General features: G+C 38.1%; 1 protein-coding gene across 5 annotated transcripts; it reads left to right on the forward strand.

The window, feature by feature from the left end:
* Nucleotides 1–1,276: 1,276 nt before the first annotated feature.
* On the forward strand, nt 1,277–18,057 carry LOC122084557 (telomere repeat-binding factor 1-like). Of its 5 annotated transcripts, none has more exons than XM_042652879.1 (7): nt 1,277–1,564; nt 2,084–2,182; nt 2,270–2,437; nt 2,776–2,975; nt 8,129–8,213; nt 11,536–11,646; nt 17,509–18,057. In XM_042652879.1, the coding sequence occupies exons 3-7, from the start codon at nt 2,288–2,290 to the stop codon at nt 17,908–17,910; spliced, it is 948 nt and encodes a 315-aa protein (XP_042508813.1). In that variant the 5' UTR covers nt 1,277–1,564; nt 2,084–2,182; nt 2,270–2,287; the 3' UTR covers nt 17,911–18,057. The 5 variants fall into 5 exon arrangements, with proteins under 5 accessions (XP_042508813.1, XP_042508815.1, XP_042508814.1 ...); XM_042652881.1 differs by having other exon boundaries at nt 2,279–2,437; XM_042652880.1 differs by lacking the exon at nt 2,084–2,182 and having other exon boundaries at nt 2,279–2,437.
* The last annotated feature ends 4,453 nt before the right edge of the window (nt 18,058–22,510 follow it).

Genomic DNA, 22,510 nt, shown 5'->3' on the forward strand with positions numbered 1-22,510 from the left:
GTATTCAGATTTGATCAATAATGGGTATTGGTAAATCCCGATCAAATCTATCGATCGTTTCCATTCTACCCAAATGGTTTTAAGATATTAAATGTTGATTGGTCTGAAAACACTGAAAAAGATTGGAGAAAGACTTTCTTTTTATAAGTAAATATATTATGATGGGAGAGGGTTCTTAAAAGATAGCATGACCTTTACACTAGCACAAGAGCATCAATATGCATGAGATTTTCACTTTTCACGAGAAGTGATAAGGTCATTTTGTTCATCGCTGTCTAGGTGTAGGGGCCATGTTGCCTTTTAGACTTTTTTTTCCCACTATAGATAACAATAATTGGTATGTTTCTCGATGATTTGGGCCATGCACATTGCCTCATCATATAAATGTAGCAATGGCCATGCATAGAACCTTTTTGCCTTGTGAAATTTATATTTCAAAATGTACTTATGTATTATATGAGGTTAAGTGATATTATGTGAGTATGTAATTTTCAAAAACCTCCCTAACCTACCCAATTCAACCATGGCTATGTACTCATCTACTAACCTCTCCATTGTTATCCGTACTTCTATATGATCAAACCTCTTATGCTTATACTAGAATAAGTCATGTCTCTAGCATGTACTTCATGTTGAGAATGAATGTGCAATTACAAAGAAAGGAGCTAAGTGAACAATCACACACAAACATGAGGATTTAACATGGTCTGACATGAACGGCTACATTTATTTGAGAGAACTAGAGAAATTTCAATTAAAAAAAAAAAAAAAAAAAAAGAATCTATCCCACTCTCTCTTTACGTCACATATCTATCGTTGTGTCTAGGTTTTTCCCAAAGAGAATATATGGGAACCCCTAAAAAACATATATATATATATATATATATATTTATAGTAAAAAACAAAAATCCATACATTAAAAAAAAATCATAATATTCGCACAATTACAATTCTACCCATGCAAATATAATTGATACAAAACTTGACCAAAACATATACATGTCAACTATGTGAATCACAAGTCCAAGACATAATAACCGCAACTCTACAGAGTTTTAATAATTTGAGAACTCAACTCACTTATCAATCAAGCAATCCAAATGGATGACTATAGCATCATATATTTGTTCAATTTGGTCGGACCTATCGGGTCGGGCTCCAAATTGATAACACCCGTGGCCCTTACAGTAGTTGCCTTCGGTGTGTTACGTGACTCTGAAAACCGAGAGGCTGGCAAAAACTAGGATTGGACCACGTGCAATCGGAACAGACGTTGGATCGGCCCATGCGTTTTCGGAATTCTCAGGCGTTAGTTCACATGGTAACTTGTAAGAACGACGAGACGCCGAACGTAACCAGAGAGAAGACAGGGGAGAGAGAGAGAATATATTGTCCGTGTTTGTTCGACTGTTCGTTCATAGGCCTCCCGGCCCTCCCGCAGTCTCTCTTCCAAGATGCAAGTACATCGCAGGGTCCCGGAGCTCCTTTTTAGGTTTTACTGAATCCCCTGGTCCCCGACGAAGAAAATTGATTGGAAATCGGCGGAGCACTTGTACCTTCACAGGTAACTCAATGCTTATACTGAGATTTGCGTTATTGCTTGATTGCTTGCTTGCGTGCGTGCTTTCTCATAGATTTTAGGCAATGGTATCAAGAAAATTATTATTATTTCACATGATTTGAGAACCATGGTATTCACTTCCTCATCCTTCCCCCCTTCCTTCGTGAAACTAGCGCAAACTCCGAATCTGTTACGGTGTCTGATCATCTATGGCGTGCGAAACAAGGGTTAGTGTCTTTATGTCTGGATTGTTGAAAGTTTATTTTCGATAACCCAATTTCTTTGGTTGGCTTTATCTTATCAAAAGGTTGTCTTGATTCCATTGAAAGCATTCTTTCCAGATTATGGTATACATTACATTATAGGGAAGTAGATGGTGAGGTCGAGATGCTCGGAATTTTGGTTTCTTTTGAGAGTCAGACGTAACTGATTTGATTTATTATGTTATCTCTTCTTCCTATAGTCTTCTTTAACATATTCTAACCCCCCCCCCCCCCCCCCCCAACCCAAAAAAAAAAAAAGCCTCGCGGGTGTTGCTACTCAGCTGGTGGTTAAAACAAAGCTCAAGCTGCATTTTTTTGATTGCTTTCCGTGAGGATTTAACATAAAAGCATCTCACCGGTCTGTTGTTCTCTTATATGCTAGCTTTTAATGTGGCTACATGTGCTGAAACCAAGGCCTGATTAGCTTTCAAATTGTTTTGGTAAGATCTTCTAGGTCCTGTTAATGGGTGCTCCGAAGCAGAAGTGGACTGCAGAAGAAGAAGCAGCCCTTAAAGCCGGAATAGCAAAGCATGGGGCCGGCAAATGGCGCACAATACTGAGAGATCCTGAATTCAGTAGCATATTGTCTATGCGTTCGAACGTGGACCTCAAGGTATATATATGCTCCTTTTATCTTCGGCTAATAGTTAGTAAATAGTGTTAGTTACGGAAGGAAGTTCAACAAGTTTCTAATTTGACAGTCTGGAGCTTGATTTGGTGAGTTGGGATGAGTCTGAGTTGCTGTTTTTGTTGTTGAGATTGATTGGGTTAGTTGGGATAAGTTGGAGTTGCTGTTGTTGTTGTTGTTGTTGTTGTTGAGCTTGTTGGGGTAGGTATTGGATTCCTGATAATTCTGTCCAATGAAATGTAAAATTCTCTTTCCTGTAGTCTGACTTCTATACTTCTTATACCTAGGTCCATACTGATTTCCGTGGCTTCAATTCTGGACAGGACAAGTGGAGAAATATGAGTGTGACAGCACATGGATGGGGATCTAGGGATAAGGCTCGATTAGCCCTCAAAAGGAGTCAACAATTCCCTAAACAAGATGACAACCCGATGGCTAGTGATGAAGAAATAATTGATGCAAACCCCCTTGCACTTTCTAGCGAAACATTGCAGACTGCTGGTCTAAAAAAACCTATGACAAGGTTGGGATCAGTTATCTTTTACTGATTATACATTTCTAATATTTTCTCAACGTTGATTTGCGATGGCAGCTTAAGATGCTAACTTAAATTCATTTAGTGGAAACAGTATGGATAAACTTGAAGTGACCAAGTGTATTTTGAGAATGCTTTGAAACTCATCACACAAAAAGGAAGCTAGGTGCAACATCTTCTTCCATTTCAGTGTACCAATAAGCTGTACATAGCATTAGAACAACTGGATAGTTAAATGAAGGCAGTCCTGGAAGTCTTTTGTTATGTACTTGTTTCATCCCAGCCCTACAATTCCGTATCCATTGCTTGATTTGGAAATTTGAGCTTAATGAAATAGGCATACAAAGATAAGGCAACAGTTGCTTGTAAGGTGACCTGCATGCCCAAGGATCCCTCCTTGGGCATGGTAATTTGTTTTCACAAGAAGAAGGTGATGATGACGACTAAACACAATTACAACTAAACCCTACCAATAAGAAAAAATAACAAAACTCCCCCTCAAGCTGGAGCATATATATTTCCATGCACAACTTGGAACTCCATTAAGAAATGCTGACATAAACAATGGCTTAGTGAACACATCACCAAGTTGATTACCTGTGTTAGCAAATGGAGTAGAAATCAGTTTCTTCATAACAACATCCCTCACAAAATGGCACTCAACCCCAATGTGTTTAGTCCGCTTATAATAATTACTACCAATATTAATAGCGACTTGATTATCCAATATATCTCTATAGGTTTGGTGGCTGAAAACCTTAGCTCCTGAATAAGAGATTTCAGCCATATTAGCTTAGTTGTAGTATGCGCTATAGCTCTATACTTCGTCTCTGCACTCGACCGAGCCGTTGTAGTCTGCCACTTACTCCTCCAGGTAACAAGATTACCACCAACATATGTACTATATTCAGTATTAGATTTGCGATCACCATCAGCAGAAGCCTAGGAAATATCAGAGTAACCTACAATATCAGGATGACCACGAAGTCGATAAATAAGACCTCTCCTGGGTGCACCTTTGGGATATCCCAAAATGCGACATGCAACATGTTAATGAGTTAGCTTAGGATTTTACATAAACTGACTATTAACAACAATTGTGGATGAAATCTTTGGTCAAGTAACTGTCAAATAAATAAGTTCTTCAACCAGTCGCTTGTACTGATGTTTATCCACAAACTCTTTGTCACCAATATGCCCCAAGTTTCAGATGAGGATCCCTTAGGATTATCAATAGGCTTAAACATGCGAGTATTAGGTAGATTATCAAACACACACTTCCTCTGAGTGAAATTGACACCCTTATAAGTTATTACTACGAATGGCTTTGATTCCCAAAAAGTATATGAGCATCCCTAAATCCACCATCTTAAAATGTTGATGAAATTATGCCTTGACATTTTCAATCTCAAAAGAGTCATTACTAGAGATAATTGTATCACCAAAATGCATGACAAGAATAACAACATTGGCCACATGACGATGAAAAATAGAGCAATCGGAGAAGCACTGTTTGAACCACCAATAACCTTTCTAACTTATCAAACCAGTAACAAGGGGATTGTTGCAGTCCATAAATAGCCTTTTGAAGATGGAAAACCTTTGATGCATTCTCCTCTTGAGCAATATACCCAGGAGGTTGCTCCATATACACCTCCTCAAGGTCACCATAGAGAAAAGCATTCTTTATATCAAGCTAAAACAAAGGCCAGTCATGATTAATAGCCAAGGATATAAGCACACGAATGGAGTTAAGATGAGCCATTGGGACATCAGTCTCAAAGTAGTCAACTCTAGAGGTTTGAGTGTAACATTTGGCAACCAAGCTAGCTTTCAGCCACTCAATAGATCCATCAGGAAGATATTTGACAATGTACACCCAATGACATTGCACAAGCTCCTTTTTTTTGGGGAGGGGGGGTTAGTCAATTAGAGATCACGTCTGACGTTTCAACAATGCATCTAGTTCTACATCCATAGCATTCTTCCAACCAGGATGTGACAATGTTTCTTGGCAATAGTTAGGTACAAGAGGGAAAAAAAAAAAAAAGGCAAAGTTGCGAAGCAAGGGAGGAAGGTGAGATGCAGTAACAAACTTAGAAATAGGATTAATATTGACTTTTGAGTACAAATTTGAATAATTTCATGAAGAGCAATTGGAAAGTTAGTGGAGGTGAAAGAATCCCTATGCAAGGAGTCTGATGAAGTAGAGGGCAGTAACGAAGGATCAACGGGAACAGTGAAAGCCGACATGGGACGACATGCGTATACAATTGCAATTGCAGTGGTGGGGAAGTAGTAGATGACTCAGTAAGAGGTATAACAATTGGAATAAGTGGACTATAATTTTTTGTATCCATCCTATGACTCATCAGGAAAATACGATGTGGTTTGCAAGAAGGTGACATCAACACTTACAAACTGTTGATTTGTGACAAGATCATAACACCGGTAACTTTTGTGGGTGTGAGTATAATTAAGGAACGCACACTCGATAGCATGTGGAGAGCACAACTAAGGAGCACACACTTGGTAGCATGTAGAGACAATTTGTCAAGACTAGGGTGAAGAATGTGAACAAAATTATGTCATCCAAACACATGTGGTTATAATCCAAATAGAGAGGATTGGAGAAAGACCACAGAAGATGGGGAATGATTTCCATGAACAATAGATGACATGATTTATCAAATAACAAGTAGTTAGAACAATACAACCTAATAACACTTTGGAATGTGCATATGAGATATGAAACATTAATGAGCAAGCAACTTCCAGCAAATGCTGGTTTTTCCTCTCAATAGCACCATTTTGCTGGGGAATATAACTGGTTTGATGTATCATGTCATTATTAGAAAAAAGAAAGAAAGAAAAAAAAAGATATTTCACTTTGGCTAATACTCTAAAGCATTATCAAAATGAGAATATTATCAAAACGAACAAATTTGATTGACACACCAAACCAAGTCTTTATTTTTATTATTATTTTATTATTTTTTATTATGGAACTTCTTGAAAGTAGACAAAAATTCAGATCAATTCATTTACAAATATAACCAGGTTATTCGAGAGTGATCGTCTATAAAGTAATAAGATATGAAAAACAAACTGACTATTGACACGACAAGGACCCCAAACATGAAATTGAACTAAAGAAACAAAGAACTCCGAGAAACATTACAAGAAGGAAAGAGGTACGATGATGCTTTCCAAGCTCACATGCCTCACATTCAATTCCTGAAATAATCTTGCAATTCGGAATCATATGTCGGAGAGAGATGTCCCAACCAGTAATGCCACCAAGGTTCTAGGTTTTGGTTTCGAGGCCTGTTTCAACCCTGGCCAAAATTGACACTTCTCATGTTGAGATTTTCTTAGGCCAATCATAACAGAAGTTTTGAGGCCCAGAAAATGGTTTATTGACTTGTTTTATTTTTGTGCTGCTTATTTTTACCCTTTTACACATTTGTAAATTAGTTTCACAAAAAACCACTTAGAATGGTACTTGTGGTTTGGATCCAAGTTTTCTATTGTACACTTAATGTTGCTGTACACTAGCACTAGTGGGGGAAAATGCCATTGCCTTCAACCTCCAATCATGCAAATCTAATCTATAGAAGGGTTTAATGGGTAGAAGAATGCAAAAAAGTGGCAAAAAATCAAGTGATTTGCCAAAAAACTGCAAGTTTTGGCAAAATCCCAAGGAGCAGTGTTGAAACCAGTTTCGTCTTGCTTAGTGTCGAAACTGAGTTGTCCCAGTTGAAACTTAAAACCGTGAATGCCACTGAAGAGGGGAGGGTAACTAGAAGTAGCAGAAGCGACAATAGAAGTAATGGTATCAAAGCAATATAGGCCATCCTTCTCACGCCCTCCACAAATTGTTCTCCTTGTCTTTTTTGGTAACAATTGTTCTCCTTGTCTTGAGATCTTGAAAAACACAAGAAGTAGGATAAAAGGTAACAGAACAATTAAATGACTTAGTAAGTTGGCTAACAAAATATAAGATTTAAAGGTAGATTTGGAACATGAAAAACAAAATTTAATATAGCAAGAGAGGGTAAGGAAACACAACCAAATGCGGACACGTGAGTAGAGGAACCTCAAGCAAGTACGACTCAAGAAGGGTGATTGATCTTTTGAAGGAGGAGAATACATAGGACTTACCAGTCATATGGGAGGTAGCACCGGAGTCAATGACCCACGGTGTAAAAGAAGAAGCAAGAAATACACCAGTACTTGAGTGTGAAATTGTAGATGCAGATGTCTCAATTTGCTGAATACATTTAATGATTTAGTTCATCTCGTAATGGGGAGACATATACTGTCAAAACCTAGGTTCCTCACTCTAGAGATATGGGACTTTAAACATGGAACTAAATGTCGGTCGAACTTGCAGTTTTGGCCGAGATATCTCGGTTTCGAAAAGTACATAGACGAAACTTAAGGTCAATACTGGTTTGTACCAGGTTTCAACTAGTTTCAGCCAGTTTCGATCATATTTCAACCAAACTTGGTCCAACCACCCACTTAAAGTCCCATATCTCTAGAGTGAGGAGCCTAGGTTTCGACAGTTTCGACAATTTTGGTAGTTTCGACCAGTTTTGACTGTCACAGAAAAATACTTACTTTCGACCGGGTTTCAGTCGAAATTTGGAATGTTGAAACCGACACCAAAACCAAGATTTAGAAGACTTTAAGTGGTTGGTTAGACCAAGTTTCAGTCAAAATATGATCGAAACTGGCTGAAACTGGTCGAAACCTTATACAGACCAGTATCAACCTTAGGTTTCGTCTCGGTACTTGTTGAAAGTTGAAACCGAAATATCTCAGCCGAAACTGCAAGCTTTGACCGAGATTTAGGTTCATTCTGGTTACTGATGCACTCTGTTGGGGGCTTTATGTAAAGACAATAATTTATGTTCAGGAGACTTTATAAGTGCCTTTTGCGTGGTAGGAACATCCTATTTGGTTGTCTTCTTTGAGCTTTGGATCATATTGATTTATGAGAATACTATGGATGGTTGTTTGTTTTTTCTGTATGCAACTGTTTCTTGTGTGCATTAAGGTGATTCTTGACATGTTAAATTTGACTTGCCTTTATGTATTTAATTTTATGAATAACTTCCCTTCTATTGTTGTAGGTTAGACAATCTTATATTGGAAGCGATATCCACTTTGAATGAACCTACAGGTTCTAACAAGACTGCTATCTCTACATACATTGAGGTATTTCTGGTTCTAGGATGTCTTCAAATTATAGCTTAATTATTATTATTATTATTTTTTGATTTTGTTAAACTGCAGCAATGCTAGCCCTATCCTAAATCTTATCAATTTTTGTTTTAAATGTTTTTTAGCCTGATACATACCACTACAGATCGCCAGTTTGGTCAGTAACTGTGGAGCAAAATATGGTTTGACGGGTCAACATGAATGAGATACTTGGTTCTGGTTGACCTTTCCTAACCTGGTCCTTGTTAACATTATGGGGCAGTGACACTGATGCAGCAGCATAGGGCCCAAAGAGAGTTTTGATCATCACTATAAACCTAGGGTTATAAGGGCTGGACAACCTAAACAGATAAAGACGAAACCCAAAGAGTTAGAAGGGAAAAATGTCCCTTGCTGGGATGAAAAAAAATCCAGTGTTCTTTATTAATAAAACTAATGTGTTACAGTAAATGACTATTAATCCTACTTCTTCGTTGAAAGACTATTATATTGTTTTAAATCTTGGGTAAAATGATGTCCAAAACATCATCAAACTATTAAAAGACGTAATACTGTTTCAACCCCAACCAACAAGCAACTTAAGGGGTATTTATTGTTGAAATTAGACAAAACTAATAAAAGAAGACTCAAACTACTATAATAGTACTGCTAAAGGTGTGCTGTTGAATTATTCTATTCCATATAGAAGTGCTGCCTCTGACTGCCTTTTCTTAAAGTCCATTGTTAGGAGCTGATCTGGTTGAGTTTAACCCACATTATCCTAATATTTTTTAACCTCCCAAGACCACATTCTGGCGTAAGAGCTCATATTCCGAAGGAGCCAGCTAGCTCAGCTAGTATCAGTCCCTTGGCAGGTTGTTGGCAGGACCCATGGGCCTGGATAGTCTCCTGACCTTCACCTTGTGCCAAAAAGGGGGTCTCCCTTCTCTTGTAGTAGTGCCCCACCATGCTGTTTGTACTGTAGGGGGTCTCCCTTCATGTGGACAACCCCCCCAACAAAAAAATAAAAAAATAAAAAAATAAAAAAACAAAAAAATAAAAAAATAAAAAAATAAAAAAATAAAAAAAGGAGAAGAAAAAAAAAAAGATAAGAAAAGAAAAAAAGGCGTAGTCCTATTTTTAGGTGGAGATATATGCTTCTATATTTCTTTTATCTCCTTTTTATTCGTTAATCAGTTCCATCTTAGACCACACTTTAGGCTTAAGTCCGCCATCGCTGCCAGAGAAATCTGGTGCATGACTCAGGCTTTCGATCTGACCTGATTTTGTAAAAATATGTATCCTCCGCAATTTTTTTTTTGGTGTCTTTAAGTGCAACTTAACCCTTGCAGAGTTGCCAGTTCAGTTCATACCCAACCCAATCCATTTTCTAACTGAGAACCCCCCCCAAGGTTGTGGCAGGCCAACCAGGCTGGATAGTTATACCTTGTCGAGGTTTATATAGGCTGGTAGTCAAATGGTCAAAACAACCTCTCAACATTCTCGGGGTAAGGCAGCGTAGTTCTTGGCCCCCCTGACCTTGCACATGCGGGAGCCTCGTGCCCTGGGTACACCTTTTTATTTATTTATTTATTATTATTATTATTTTTTAAGGTTTATAAAGCCCTAGCCCACAACCTTGGCTAGGCCTAAAGTACCAACTTCCTATGGTTTGGTTCCGAAAAACATGGTATGTTTTTTCTTTTTGTGAGATACATTGTATCACATTTTTTTGGTTTAGTAGATGTAATGACACTGAAACATTTCATTTGCCATTGATAAATTTCTGTTCTGCTTTTCTAAAGGGCCAATACCCATTGCTGGTCCTGCCTATGCGGGGTCGTGGGAGGGGTGAGTTTGGAGACGGTCCTAACCTCCGGCATTTTTTGTGCAAAATGGCTGTTCTCAAGTCTCAAACTCGGGCATTGCCTTGGTACCCCGAACCTTTTACCTTTGCTCCAAGTAATGGCAGGTTCTGTTTTGCTATTCTGCAATGGGAAAGAAGGGGGAAAAATGCTAAACTGCTTGTATGAGGTGAAGGCAATTTGTCCTATGAGGATATGAGGGATCAACACTTCAATTAGTGTTACTATTTGCCAGGAGGTCCGGTTTCCAGCCCAACCTGCATTTTGGGCGAGGCAGTACTTATATTTCCAACTCAAGTAATTGACCAGCAGTGCTGTCAATGGGCTAGATTTTTCAAATCCATATTTGTATTCAATCTGATTAAAGCCTTGATACGGATACACTACTTTCCACTACTTTCCAACCCAGTTATTAATACACTGTTTATTTGGGCTGGATACATTGTATAGTTCCCCGTTGATTAGAGGTCCTAGGTGTCATTTTTACAAATTAAATGCTATTTATTTCTGTACAAGGAATTTCATTTGCATAAGGCCACCTTTTTTCCATTTAATAACTGGAATATTTAAAAATTTTTGTAACACATCTTATATATAATTTTTATATGAACAAAAGCTTGGTAACTAGTTTAACCCAATTGGATATCCGATTATTGGATCAGATATGCAAATAATAAATGGATTTCGATACAGATCTACCTATAGAGATACGCTAGATATTTAATTGTATATGAGTTTTTGTTCATATAGAGGCGGACCTCGGTGCATCAGTAAGGTTGCTCCATTACGACCTAATGGTTGCGTGTTTGAGTCGGGAAATGGCCTGTCTTCGAAGAGGGGGTAACCGGATAAGGCTGTGTACATTACGATCCTCCCCAGACCTTGCAGTGGCAGGAGCCTTATGCACTGCGTACGCCTTTTTTATGGGTATCTTACTGATTAAATATATATAATCAAGTCATGTATCGGATATGCACTGCTCTATGCAGATAATTAATGGATTTGGATACAGATCCACCTATAGCGATATGCCAGATATTTTATTGTGTATCGGATATCGGTTCATGTAATCAAGTCAGTTATCGGATATGCACATATCTCTGCTCTCTATCCGACCCACTTACGGCCCTATAGGCCAGGCTGGCTTTGTTTTGTATAAATTCACTCCAGCTGGAGATCCATCCCCTACACCGACCTGTATCAAGCTGAACTAAATCCTTTGCCAACCCTGGTCATGGACTCATAGTCCAGGGCATGAAGAGTTAAGAGTGTACATTTTCAGTTCAGGATGAACTCAATCGACTAGGTCTTGTCTTAAGTATGTGCAATTCAAGTGTTATGATGCAGAAGTTCTAGAGAGCTTACATCTTGTGGAAAAAATTATATGTATTTCTGGAAATTCTTCCAACAGATGGAATGCTTTTTAGTATTTTACTTCTTGGTACTAACCTTCTTACTTCTTCATTGTGTAGGATCAATGCTGGGCTCCTTCAAACTTCAAAAGGCCATCATTGTCTGCAAAATTGAAACATTTGACAGCAACTGGGAAATTAATTAAGGTGATTCATGCGCCAAGTCTCTGGGTAGGAATGTTAGTAAAACAAACTACCTGTTCTTGGTGGAACCTTCCTTTTGATGCCAACTCACCTGTGGTTGCTTGAGGTTATTAACGCTGAAGCTTGTGTAGTTTGATCATTGCTTGAACTAGGCCTAGGGTGTTCAGTATTTAGTCACCTAGTCAAACCTTAGGTTTATTTGGTACCTGACCTTGGTTGGCCCCTTAATGTGATGTATTCTCTGCCAAACTGCAGAATGAGTGCGTTGATATCTTCCTTTCACTCCTTATCTAGGGGAAAATTTTTCTGACATTTATTGAAGAATGCAATATATGCTGGGAGATGGGTATGATGAGCCAAGGACCTTGCCATGGCAAATCTAGATTGTAGTCTTGGTTGTAAAATGGACTATTTGGGTGGACATGTCAACCCTCCAGCCTTTCAGGAAGGGAAAGAATCCTAGTCTAAAAAGGCAGGAAAAACCTTTTTCCAATATGAAACCTTTATGGTATGGTCGATGGTTTAAGTTGGCACACAAAATCACAGCAAACTATGATCTTGTAACCATGATAGAAATTTGGACTTTCTTGGGTGGGTTGGGAATATAGAGGGGTATTTTTCTGCCTTCTCTTTTGTCATAGTTTCCATTGTGAATCTGTGATCCAACCATTCCCCCTCCCGCCCCCCCAAAACCCAAAAAAAATATCCTGAAAAAGAAGAGAAAGAGTTCAGTCGATAAGCTGAACTTGTTAGTGGTGACTTCTGTATTCTCAATTCCTCACTTTTCTCTTTTTCTTTTATTTCCTTGGTCAATTTTCTTTGGGCGTGCAATCTCTTTCTGGTCAATGAGGAGGCAGCAGGGGCACACAAGAGGAGGGACGGGGATGGGCGGTCATTTTGCTCCCCTTGTGCGTGGGCGCAGAGGAATGTGACCAGGCAGCGTTCTTTTTCCCATTTTCTTTTTAACCATAAAAGAAGAGTTTACAGATGTTTATTTATTTATTTATATTTTTGAGAACATAGTACACCCTATTGTTTTTTTTATATATAATTAGATAATCAGATACTCACCAAACTTTGGTGCTTTGATCCTATACTTTGTACCAAGTCACACCGCAGGCCTGCCAACTGATCCTACAATATGGTCAATGATTTACAACAGTCCATTGTTAAACTTAAATTTTTTATTATATGATGCTCCCCAATGATGACTTTTCTAAATCGATCAAAGAAGGTGGGCTTGGTTTGGGCAGATTGGGAGCGATGCCCTTCTCTCCAAGTGGATTTGGAGATTCCCTAAAGAGGAAGGGAGTATTATGCATTTAGTCCTCAAGTCCAATTGTGGGTTGGCTGATAATGGTTAAAATTCAATTATGATTAACAGGGTCACCTTAGCCTGTCTTTGGAAATGTATCTGGCAACTCCTTCCCCATTTTTTTAGTAGGTTCGTTATATATCAAGTGGGTGGTGGTACTTAGATTAAGTTGTGAGAGGATGTGTGGTGCAGGGACACTCAATTGTATATGAGGTTCCGTAGGGATTTACAGGCTTACAACGAAGTCGAGGAATGTGGCCCCAAATGCTAATGGATTGGAAGTTAGGATATTGGCTTTAGGAGGGATCTGAGATGTTATGAAATTTTAAGAGGTCAGACTGGAATAACCCATTGTTTCCTTTCAATGAACAGGGTCCCTTACTGGGACTGAGGACTTTTCCTTGACATCAGAACCACATGGTTTATGCCTATAAATTGGTGTGGAAATCCAAGCCCCTCCTGAAAAAAATGCTTTGATCTGGGAAGTGAGTCATAATAAGATGAATGCATGCGGCATTGTGACTGGATGCAGGAAACAGCTTGATTTAGCTTAATTTTTCGTCAGGTTTGTTTGCTATGTATGTCAAGTGGGGAGTCAGTCATTTCATTTGTTCATCTATTGTGCGTCAAAGACTGAATTGGAATAACTCGTCAGGTTTGTTTGCTGTGTATGTCAAGTGGGGAGTCAGTCATTTCATTTGTTCATCTATTGTGCGTCAAAGACTGAATTAGAATAACTCACATGTATCCATGATCTTATCGGATTTTGGCAATTGGTCTGCCTTGGCAAGAAGGGGAAACTTATTTAGCATTTCACTTTTCTGGTCTCTCTATGGTCTATTCAGGAGGAAAGAAACAACAGGGTGTTTAGGAACTGGCAAGGGCCTATTAGTGACGTGATTATTCTGATCTGTGGAGGACAGTGTGCTGGGCTACTGCTTTCTTGCAGGGTATCCCTTTGGATTATTTCATCAGGAACTGGTATTTGGTTGTGACATCTAGGGCACCCCCTCACAGATTAAGCATTCTTGGGTTTCACCCTCCCTATAGAGTCATAAAGGTGAATGTTGACTGAAGTTTGGCTGGGAATCCTGGGCCTCACAGTATTGGTGGCATTTTCAGGTATAGTGGGGGGCTACTTTGGTTGTCTTTTCTGAACATATGTCCCCATCTCTAATGGTTGGCTTTACACTATTATTGAGAGAGACTCCATTACAGTGGTTAGGTTGTTGCAAGACCATTCGAAAGAAACTTAGTACAGGAGTTTGAGAAAAAGCAGATCACTACAACTTCAAGAAGATTTCTCCGTCACTTGGAGGATGTGGTCAACCAATGATGAGCTAATAATCTCCTTGGAGGTGGTTATCTGGTCGTGACTTAGGCCCGTTTGTGGTTCTTTAGGATTTGGCTTTTGGTTGTAGATGTATATATTTCTGTTTAGCAATAAAATATCATTGTTATCTATCCAGGGAAAAATAAGGATCAGCTTTATAAAATCTGGAATGGTGTTAGAAACCCATTCAAATGAACCATCCAACTCAACAGGAGAACAAGGAATGTAGAATTCATTCCCCCCTCTTTTATTCCCCTCCTCCCCCCGGCTCCTTCTCTTGAGATTTAATGCTGCCTTCTTTAAGAGAGACACGAGCCTTGTTTTTTCTGACCCATTAATATAGATTCATCATGGAGAGAATTTTTTTTTAATCCAATGTAGATGGATTCATCATAGTGATGGAAAGTGGCAATCCGAAGATCACATCCAATTTGTTGACTATCCAAAAATATTTAAATTTGTATTACTGGATGTTGGATGGAACTGTCGATTGAAATGACTTTGGTGTTTTGACAGAAACTTGGTTACAAATACTCTACTCCTTGGGTAAGTGATGGGCACCCACAAACCATAAACTTAAATTTGAACTGGGGGAAGGAATCTGAAACCCTACTTAAGGTGGGTAGTGGATTCATAATTATGGGCACAAAGCAGTCAGAATAGGAAAAAGGGTTTAAAAGTTAAAACGATATAAAATTAGGTTTTCAATATAATAAAACCAGAGTTGAGGAATGTAATATTAGAAATATGGTTAAAAGATACTACCAAGAGATATCTAACTAACGTATGAACTGTGATTAATAGTTCCAAATCTGGAAATAAGAGATCACAAAAGCAGGGCAACATAAGGTAATAGTATGGGATCCAAATCAAATCGGTTTGGTCTATTTCATTGAAGGTGTCACCGAAACCTGGTAAAGTAGTCTGTACCAGAAATTATATTCTAATGAAGGTTTAAAGGGAGTGACTGGTCTGGCATGGGGTTAGAGCCAAAACATAGCAAGGTTGTTGAACCGCAAAGAGACAAAGCTGAAGCTTGAGATTTGTTATTGGAAACCAATAGGGATTGATGTCAGTAGTGATGAGAGAGCGATAGACTCTCAAACCTGCAAGAGAAAGAGGAATGCAAGAGAGAGGAGAGATTGTGAGAGAGAAGGAAGAGAGATATGTTAGAGGAAGAGAAGTTACATCAATCAGTCAATTAGACCACCACGCTTTCCAATTTATTCAATTTAAAACTGTACAGTACTTCCCCTGCCAATAACACCAACAAGTAGGTTGTATATTAAGTTGGGGAGCGACTGATTGTTAAATAGGAAGGTATGGAGGAAAATAGCTGAAACAACATAAAACAGGCTACCATATGGAGGAAAATAGCAGAAACAACCTAAAACAGGCTTCCCCGCCCCATACAGAAATATAGGAGATATGCAACAAGAAGAGAAAGTAAGCCACACAAGGTATTCAATAGTTAGATTACCATACAACTCAAAATTCCATTACTCCCAAATCTGTCTATTGAGTTCGCATAGGCATATATTTATAAACTTAAATTCCTAATTCCAAAAATGAAAACTGACCCGAATGGAACTAAATATAATCTTTCTACTTGCAGACCAAGACATACTTAGAGACCTCTAGAAGACTCTAACCTACAGCTGAACCTGCTCTATTATAAAACATTATTAACCCCTGTAGTATAATAAAATACTACCTTATCCCTGCTAAAAGACATGCTATCAGCCCTATTGGTTGGGTCTGGAAAGCTTCATCTTTGGGCTGGGAAATGCACAGGGGCAACAGCAGATGTGTTTTATGTGGTGTAATCTCAAGATCAACATCTTGGATTTGTATTTGTTAATTGGGGGCATTATAACACCATGGGCCCAACTGTCCAAATGATAGGATACTTTTTAAATTAGTAGATTAGTTTTTTGTTTGTTTGTGAATCCATGAATAGGGGAGGCATATCTTATTTTTGTTAGCAGTTTACTTAGATAAGATATATCCAAGTTATGGGGGCCACTTGAAGACTTTAAATACTGGGGTTATAGGTTTCCTGAATTTCAGGAAACTTATCAGCTCAGCTTGTATGGAGCCCATTAGGTCCTTATTTTCAGCAACCTTGCGTGTGGAGAAGCATCCTTTCATTTGGAGACTTTGGTCTCCTTAAAACAGATCGTGGGATTTGTTTTGCAGCCTTATCTCTTTATTTATTTATTATTGAAGTGTCCATTATTTTGTTTTGTTTTTTTCTCCTTCAAGTAGAACATCTCTTTTTTAGCCTACGGCTGGAGGAGAGAGTTAGTGTTAGTTTGGGTGGTTTTTCTTTATTATTTAATTGTGGTTGAGTCTATTTAAGAGTCCATGTCAGTATTATTTATATATACATGTAAAGGCTAAGATCCCCTACGAATTGATGAATGGAAATTAGTTGTTTAGTTTAGAGATTGTTGCATCTCTTGTCTCTCTCCTCTCCTATCCCCCACCACCCGACCCACTATTCTTCTTCCTTTACCCCCTCTCCTTTCCTTATTCTCTTCTGTCCTACGACGAGCATATCCTCTGCATTGTTGGGCTTATTGAGACCAGCAATGTTGGATTTGGGACTCCAAATTGAGTGTAATTTATGGTACCAATTCAGAGTTTCTGCATCAATAACTGAATGCTTTCTTATTTCTATTTAAAAAAAAAACTATCTTTATATTAATAATGGTAGTTTTAGCTAAAAGAATGTATTTTTATTTGATAAGGATATCCATCAAGGAGAAATGAAAAGTGGAATTGAAATATTATATCCAGTAAACATCTGTGATTTTGATACATTCAATTTTTTTACTTGATGCTTGAGTGGATTGATAATTAGAATGAATTAGGGTGGGTGGTGCAGACTTGGTTTCCAATAATGCAGCCCATGCGTATGAATGTTCGGATACCATTATTTTAATATTTTGCTTGGGTGACAGTGTCATGGCTTCTCCAAGATAAGTGTTCTCCAATATTAGTTTTATTTCTAAATTCTAAGTTATTTTGAACAAATACTTAGAAAATATGCTGAGTGGAATCATTGTGGTTAAAAATATGAATTAGGACTTGTTTAGAACCAAAGGTAGCTGAATCAATTGCTGAACATATGCTCTAACTGCAAACTTGGTTTATGACCTTATTTTTGTCTTTCCACTTTTTTATTTTTGTGCCTGTTTGGAATGCTAGCTTACTTTTTTCCCCTTCATTTTGAAAGGTAAAGCGTAAGTACAGAATAGCACCAACCTCGATTTTCTTGGAAGGACGAAGAATAAACTCTGGGTTGGCACTCATTGAGGGAAGACAGAAAGATTCAGAAAAAGATGATGTGAAGATATTTACTAGATCCCAGGTAGATGCAGAGCTGGCCAAGATGAGACACATGACTGCAAAAGAGGCTGCTGCTGCTGCTGCGCGGGCAGTTGCAGAGGCGGAAGCGGCCATGGCTGAAGCTGAAGAAGCAACAGGAGAGGCGGAAGCGGCAGAAGCTGATGCGGAAGCAGCACAAGCCTTTGCTGAGGCAGCGATGATGACGTTGAATGGCAGAAACTATTCAAATCTGGTAAAATTCTACCTTCATGTGTACATGTGTGTGTGGATTTGCATATTCACTTTATGAAGTAGTTTATAGAGGGAAAAAAATTCTACATGGCCTTTATTGACTTAATTAAGAAATATGGTAGTGTATCTATTGGCTGCAAAAGGGTATCAAGTTGCAATAATGATGTAATAGGGATATCTTCAATGGAACATCGTTTTCAAGGCATTGCCTAGGCGTCTTGTTGCTTTAGTTGCCTTGCATCCAGGCCTCCTCCAATGCCTTGGGTCGCCTAGATGCCATGACAACTACGATCGAAATTGTAGCTAGTGCACCCCCCCCCCTTCTTTTTTAAGTGAATAAGTGTACATAGTGTTACAACAATCATGTAAGACTTTAGTACATTTTCAACATAGGAGTCCCAAACCAAGGTCAGGATTGAGACTCTACCTCTTGGCATTAGTTTGTGGATGATACAATTTTGATTGATGAGAATATGAGACTAGAATGAGTAGAAATGAAGATAGAATTATGGAGGAATGTTTCAGAATCTAATGTTTCAAGATTAGAGGATTAAAATTATTCTAGTCATCTGGTCTGCCATTTGTTTACATGAAGAGACTGCAACCCATTTTTTATTGATTATGACTTGGCTGATATTGTTTTAAGGAATTACTTGAGTTGTTTGAAAGAGTATGGATGCAAATTAGGGAGGTGAAAAGTGATAATGATCTATAGAAAGTGACTGTTTCCGTACTTAAATGAAGAATCACATGTCTGTTGTTTCCTTCTAAAACAAGAGTTGAAGGAAGGAGTGCACCATTTGGGATTTAAACAGGGAGTGGTGCTGCAGCAACAAAGGTCTACAAGAGAAGACCCAATACCAAGGTCGACCCAAGTGGTTGACTGGCTCGACCATATCTGGTCCTGGTCCAGGTCCAAGATAGCCCATGATTTGGGGCTGCTGATGGGGATATTAGTCACTTATTAGTTTCTAATTTACTTTTTATTTTTAGTGCTAGATTTAGTTTCTAATTTCAAGTCTTTACTAGTTTCTAATTTCTTAGATTATAATATTCCAGTTTTAGTAACTTCTTATAAGTAGTTTTTAGTAACTCAGAGTTACTATTATTTGTAAACCTTCCCCATCATTATAAATAAAGTATAAATAAAGGAGAGGGCTCTTTTATGAGCCATGATTTGACAATTTAAAAAAAAAAAAAAAACTTCATGTTGCTGCTGCTGGGTGTTCTCCATGGCTGTACCTTTGTGTTTGATCAAGGGTTCGGGATTGGTGTGTGATCCGATCGACACTCTACGGCGAGAAGTCCGGGTGGGTCTTTTATTATCTGGTTTTCTTATTGGATTCTCTTCTCCAGCAGTTCAGGTAAGTGATCTAACTTCTCTGCAGATTTCTGGGTTGGTCTTCTCTGTTTTTTCTCCCTGTCGGCCTAGCTGTTCTTGAAGTTCTGACCATCCGATGACCACCAAATTTTGATCGAAGGCTAGTCCCTTCCTGAAGGTGGTTCGATCCAAATTTCATGCCCATCAGACCAGGGGATTGTCTGGTCTGATTTTTTTTCTGATTCTGGCCGATTGTATTTCTGCCCAGAATTAAGTTCTGTTTTGATGGTTTTGTTGCTGTGGTATTGCTGCTACGTATGGCCTATTTAATATCCTAGTTTCTACTAATGTTTAGTCCTACAACTGGTGATAACTGATTTCTGCAATTCTAAATTCTGAGTTCACTGTGTTGCTGTTCTGTGGAATCGATTCTGGTTATATCTAATCTGTGATGAAGTTGGTTGCTGCCCTTGTTCCTAAATGGACTGAATCTTCTAATAAGTAATTTGAGATTATCATATGCTATTTAATATTCTACTGTTGAAGTTTCCTGAAGCTGTTGGGATCGACTGCAAAGTTTTAGAACCTGATGTCCAGATTTGTTAGTATACTGCTGTTGGTTTACTTGGTGGATTTTGTTGTTCTTTGTTTTAAAAGTTCCTGCAGTTTTGGGTCTAGTTGGGTGTCCAATCTAGTCCTACATTAGGGAGGATGGGAGCTGGTCAGCTGATATAGGCATATCCAACGTTGAATCCATTTGGTATGACCAATATCAGAATCTGACTCAATATCCATTGGATGGTTTCAGATTGAAGAGAAAATCCAAATTCACTAGGATAGTAGATATTTGAACAAGATCCTATATTGATATCAGATAATTAAAAATGCTTTTTTTCAAGGAAATATTACAAAAATCAATATTTAGTATTTAAGGGAAAATGATTTTAAAGAGAGAAACGATATTAATGTAAAAAGATGTTGCATCTATTCCTAATTTGAAGCCAGTGATCTCCTATTGCAACTTCAAAGTCTTGAGCAAGTTATTAGGAAAAAAAAATTGACAAGCAACAAAATATACAATCCAGTAGAGCAAGAACTTCAACCCTAAAATCCTTGTAACTCTTGAATGCATATCTGGCTAGAGTCTACCTACTGTCACAAACTTAATGGGAATTTTTTTTTGGGGAGAGAGTCTTAATTTGATTGTGGGTTTGGGGGGCATATTCACTCTGTCAAAGCTTAAACTCATGAAAAAGTTAGGCTTTTGAGGAATAGGACTAGGGGAACATCGGCAGAAGTGATAATTCAGCTGAGCAAATTGAGTCCTTATTGCAGCAATGTGGCCTTGCATCCCTAAGAAAGGCAATAACTTGAGTTATCTTGTCCAAGTATTAGTATGTGGTCTGAGAAAGCTTTGCAGATCCGATTGCTTCTTAGTGTCATAGCTGGCTTCGAATCCTGCTTAGTTTTCAGACATCGACACTCCCGTTGCAGTCACTGTTGGTTTGTTGCCATTGGATTGCTGCAACTTGCAGGAGATAGACTACTTATGTCAGGGCAGGACATGAAGAAGTAGAAAAAAAGGGGGGGGAGTGGAATTACCATGAATGCAGGAAGTCTGGAAATTGAAATTTCCATTTGGGATTAGGGTTTTTCCCTTTTTTAAGAATATGGAAAATATTCTAGGTTTAGAAAGTCTGATTGTGAGTTTCATAAGTTATATTTTCTGTAGTAATTAACACTATTTTGAATTTGATACTAAATGGAGCAGATAGAGTCTACTAAAATTTGTATTTGATAACTTTGTGGACATTATTATTATTATTTTTTAAATATCGAGTCTGTATTCTAAATCTGGTTTTCCGGATAAATATCCAAATAAATGTGTACAAGCTAAATTGGGGTCAGATTTTTTTGCTACCTAATTACATCCATAGGGATATTATTTGAATATAAAGCCAGAGGTGTCCCAAGCATTTGGTATTGGATCTTTCTCATTAATTGGGCATATACAACCAATGGTTTTGTAGGGGTGGATGGATTCTCTTAGGAAAGATTGTCTTTCTCTGTCATTAATGGTTGGGACTTTTATATGATTTGTATCATTTGTAGGGGAGTTATACTCATATTATTTTTCATCTTTAATAAAATATTTTTTATGTTGCCTATCAAATGTATTAAGAAAGAAAGAATTTGTTCCGAGGTATATTGGACTAAAACAAAGTATATGGAGTTCTGTTTTAGTAGAAAGACAAGTATAAATAAAATTGTGGTTAAGATCTGTGACCAAGGGATGCACACTTCAACTTGTCCAAAAAAATAAAATAAAAAAGGAAAGATAAAAGAGATGACACAGTGCAACCATTTCCACTATCTTGGTCTAGTTCAACAAAGAGGGTGGCATTGCAGAAGAGGTTAACCACAGAACTAGATCTGTGCAGATGGAGTGGGGTAGTGCTTCCAGATTGTTGCATAGTGGATGGATACTGTTGTAACAGAATTTAAGAGAATGTTAGAAGACGAGCCTTGCTTTATGAAGCTTAATTTTTGTAATAAAGAAACTATTTACACAAATTCTATAATTCATGCAACTAATGTTGAAGCTGTTTTGATGGATGAGTGGCAAGGCTAGGAATTATAGAATCAAAATGAATGCATTTAGGGAAGTCAGCCACTCCATGAATGGATGACAGTATGATGGATTTTTTTACAGTTAAAGGTGGAGTCTGAACCACCTTGATTCTGAATATTCTGTTCTGAAACTTTGGGGCTTGCTAGCCCCCGGTGCGATCTAGAAGGTACTGGTTTGATCATAAATAAGCAAGGTTTTTGTTTGGTTTGAACCCAAAAAATTTTGTTGCTCTATGGATGTTCCATGTTTCCTGAGAATTTTTTAGCAATTTTCTGGACAATCCAAGGTCTTGCTTCTTAACTCTGAACTTACCCATGAATTGAGATATCTCCATGTATATATGGTCACTCATAATGACAGTTTCCCTACGACATGGCAGAATGAATTGTGCACGTGCAAAGTTTTAGATCCCACCAAATTGGATGATATTAACCAACAGTTATCTTGCTTCCTTTTGGATGGTCAAAGACAACGGTGAAGGGTACTAAGATGACCAATTGATCATAGATAAATACAATGATCTTGTCTACTTGCATACCTAGGTGGATGATTTAATGGTGTCTACTTTTGCATGCTTGGGTGGATGCAACCAATATCGGTCAAATTTATTCTTGATCTACTGGATGGGTGCAATTCTTGTCATCAACAATGTGCATTTGAACCCCCCCTACTTCCCCCTCGATTTCTCTACTTTTTTTTTTTTTT

Source organism: Macadamia integrifolia, chromosome 7, assembly GCF_013358625.1.
Source record: "Macadamia integrifolia cultivar HAES 741 chromosome 7, SCU_Mint_v3, whole genome shotgun sequence".
In the NCBI taxonomy this organism is placed as follows: domain Eukaryota; kingdom Viridiplantae; phylum Streptophyta; class Magnoliopsida; order Proteales; family Proteaceae; genus Macadamia; species Macadamia integrifolia.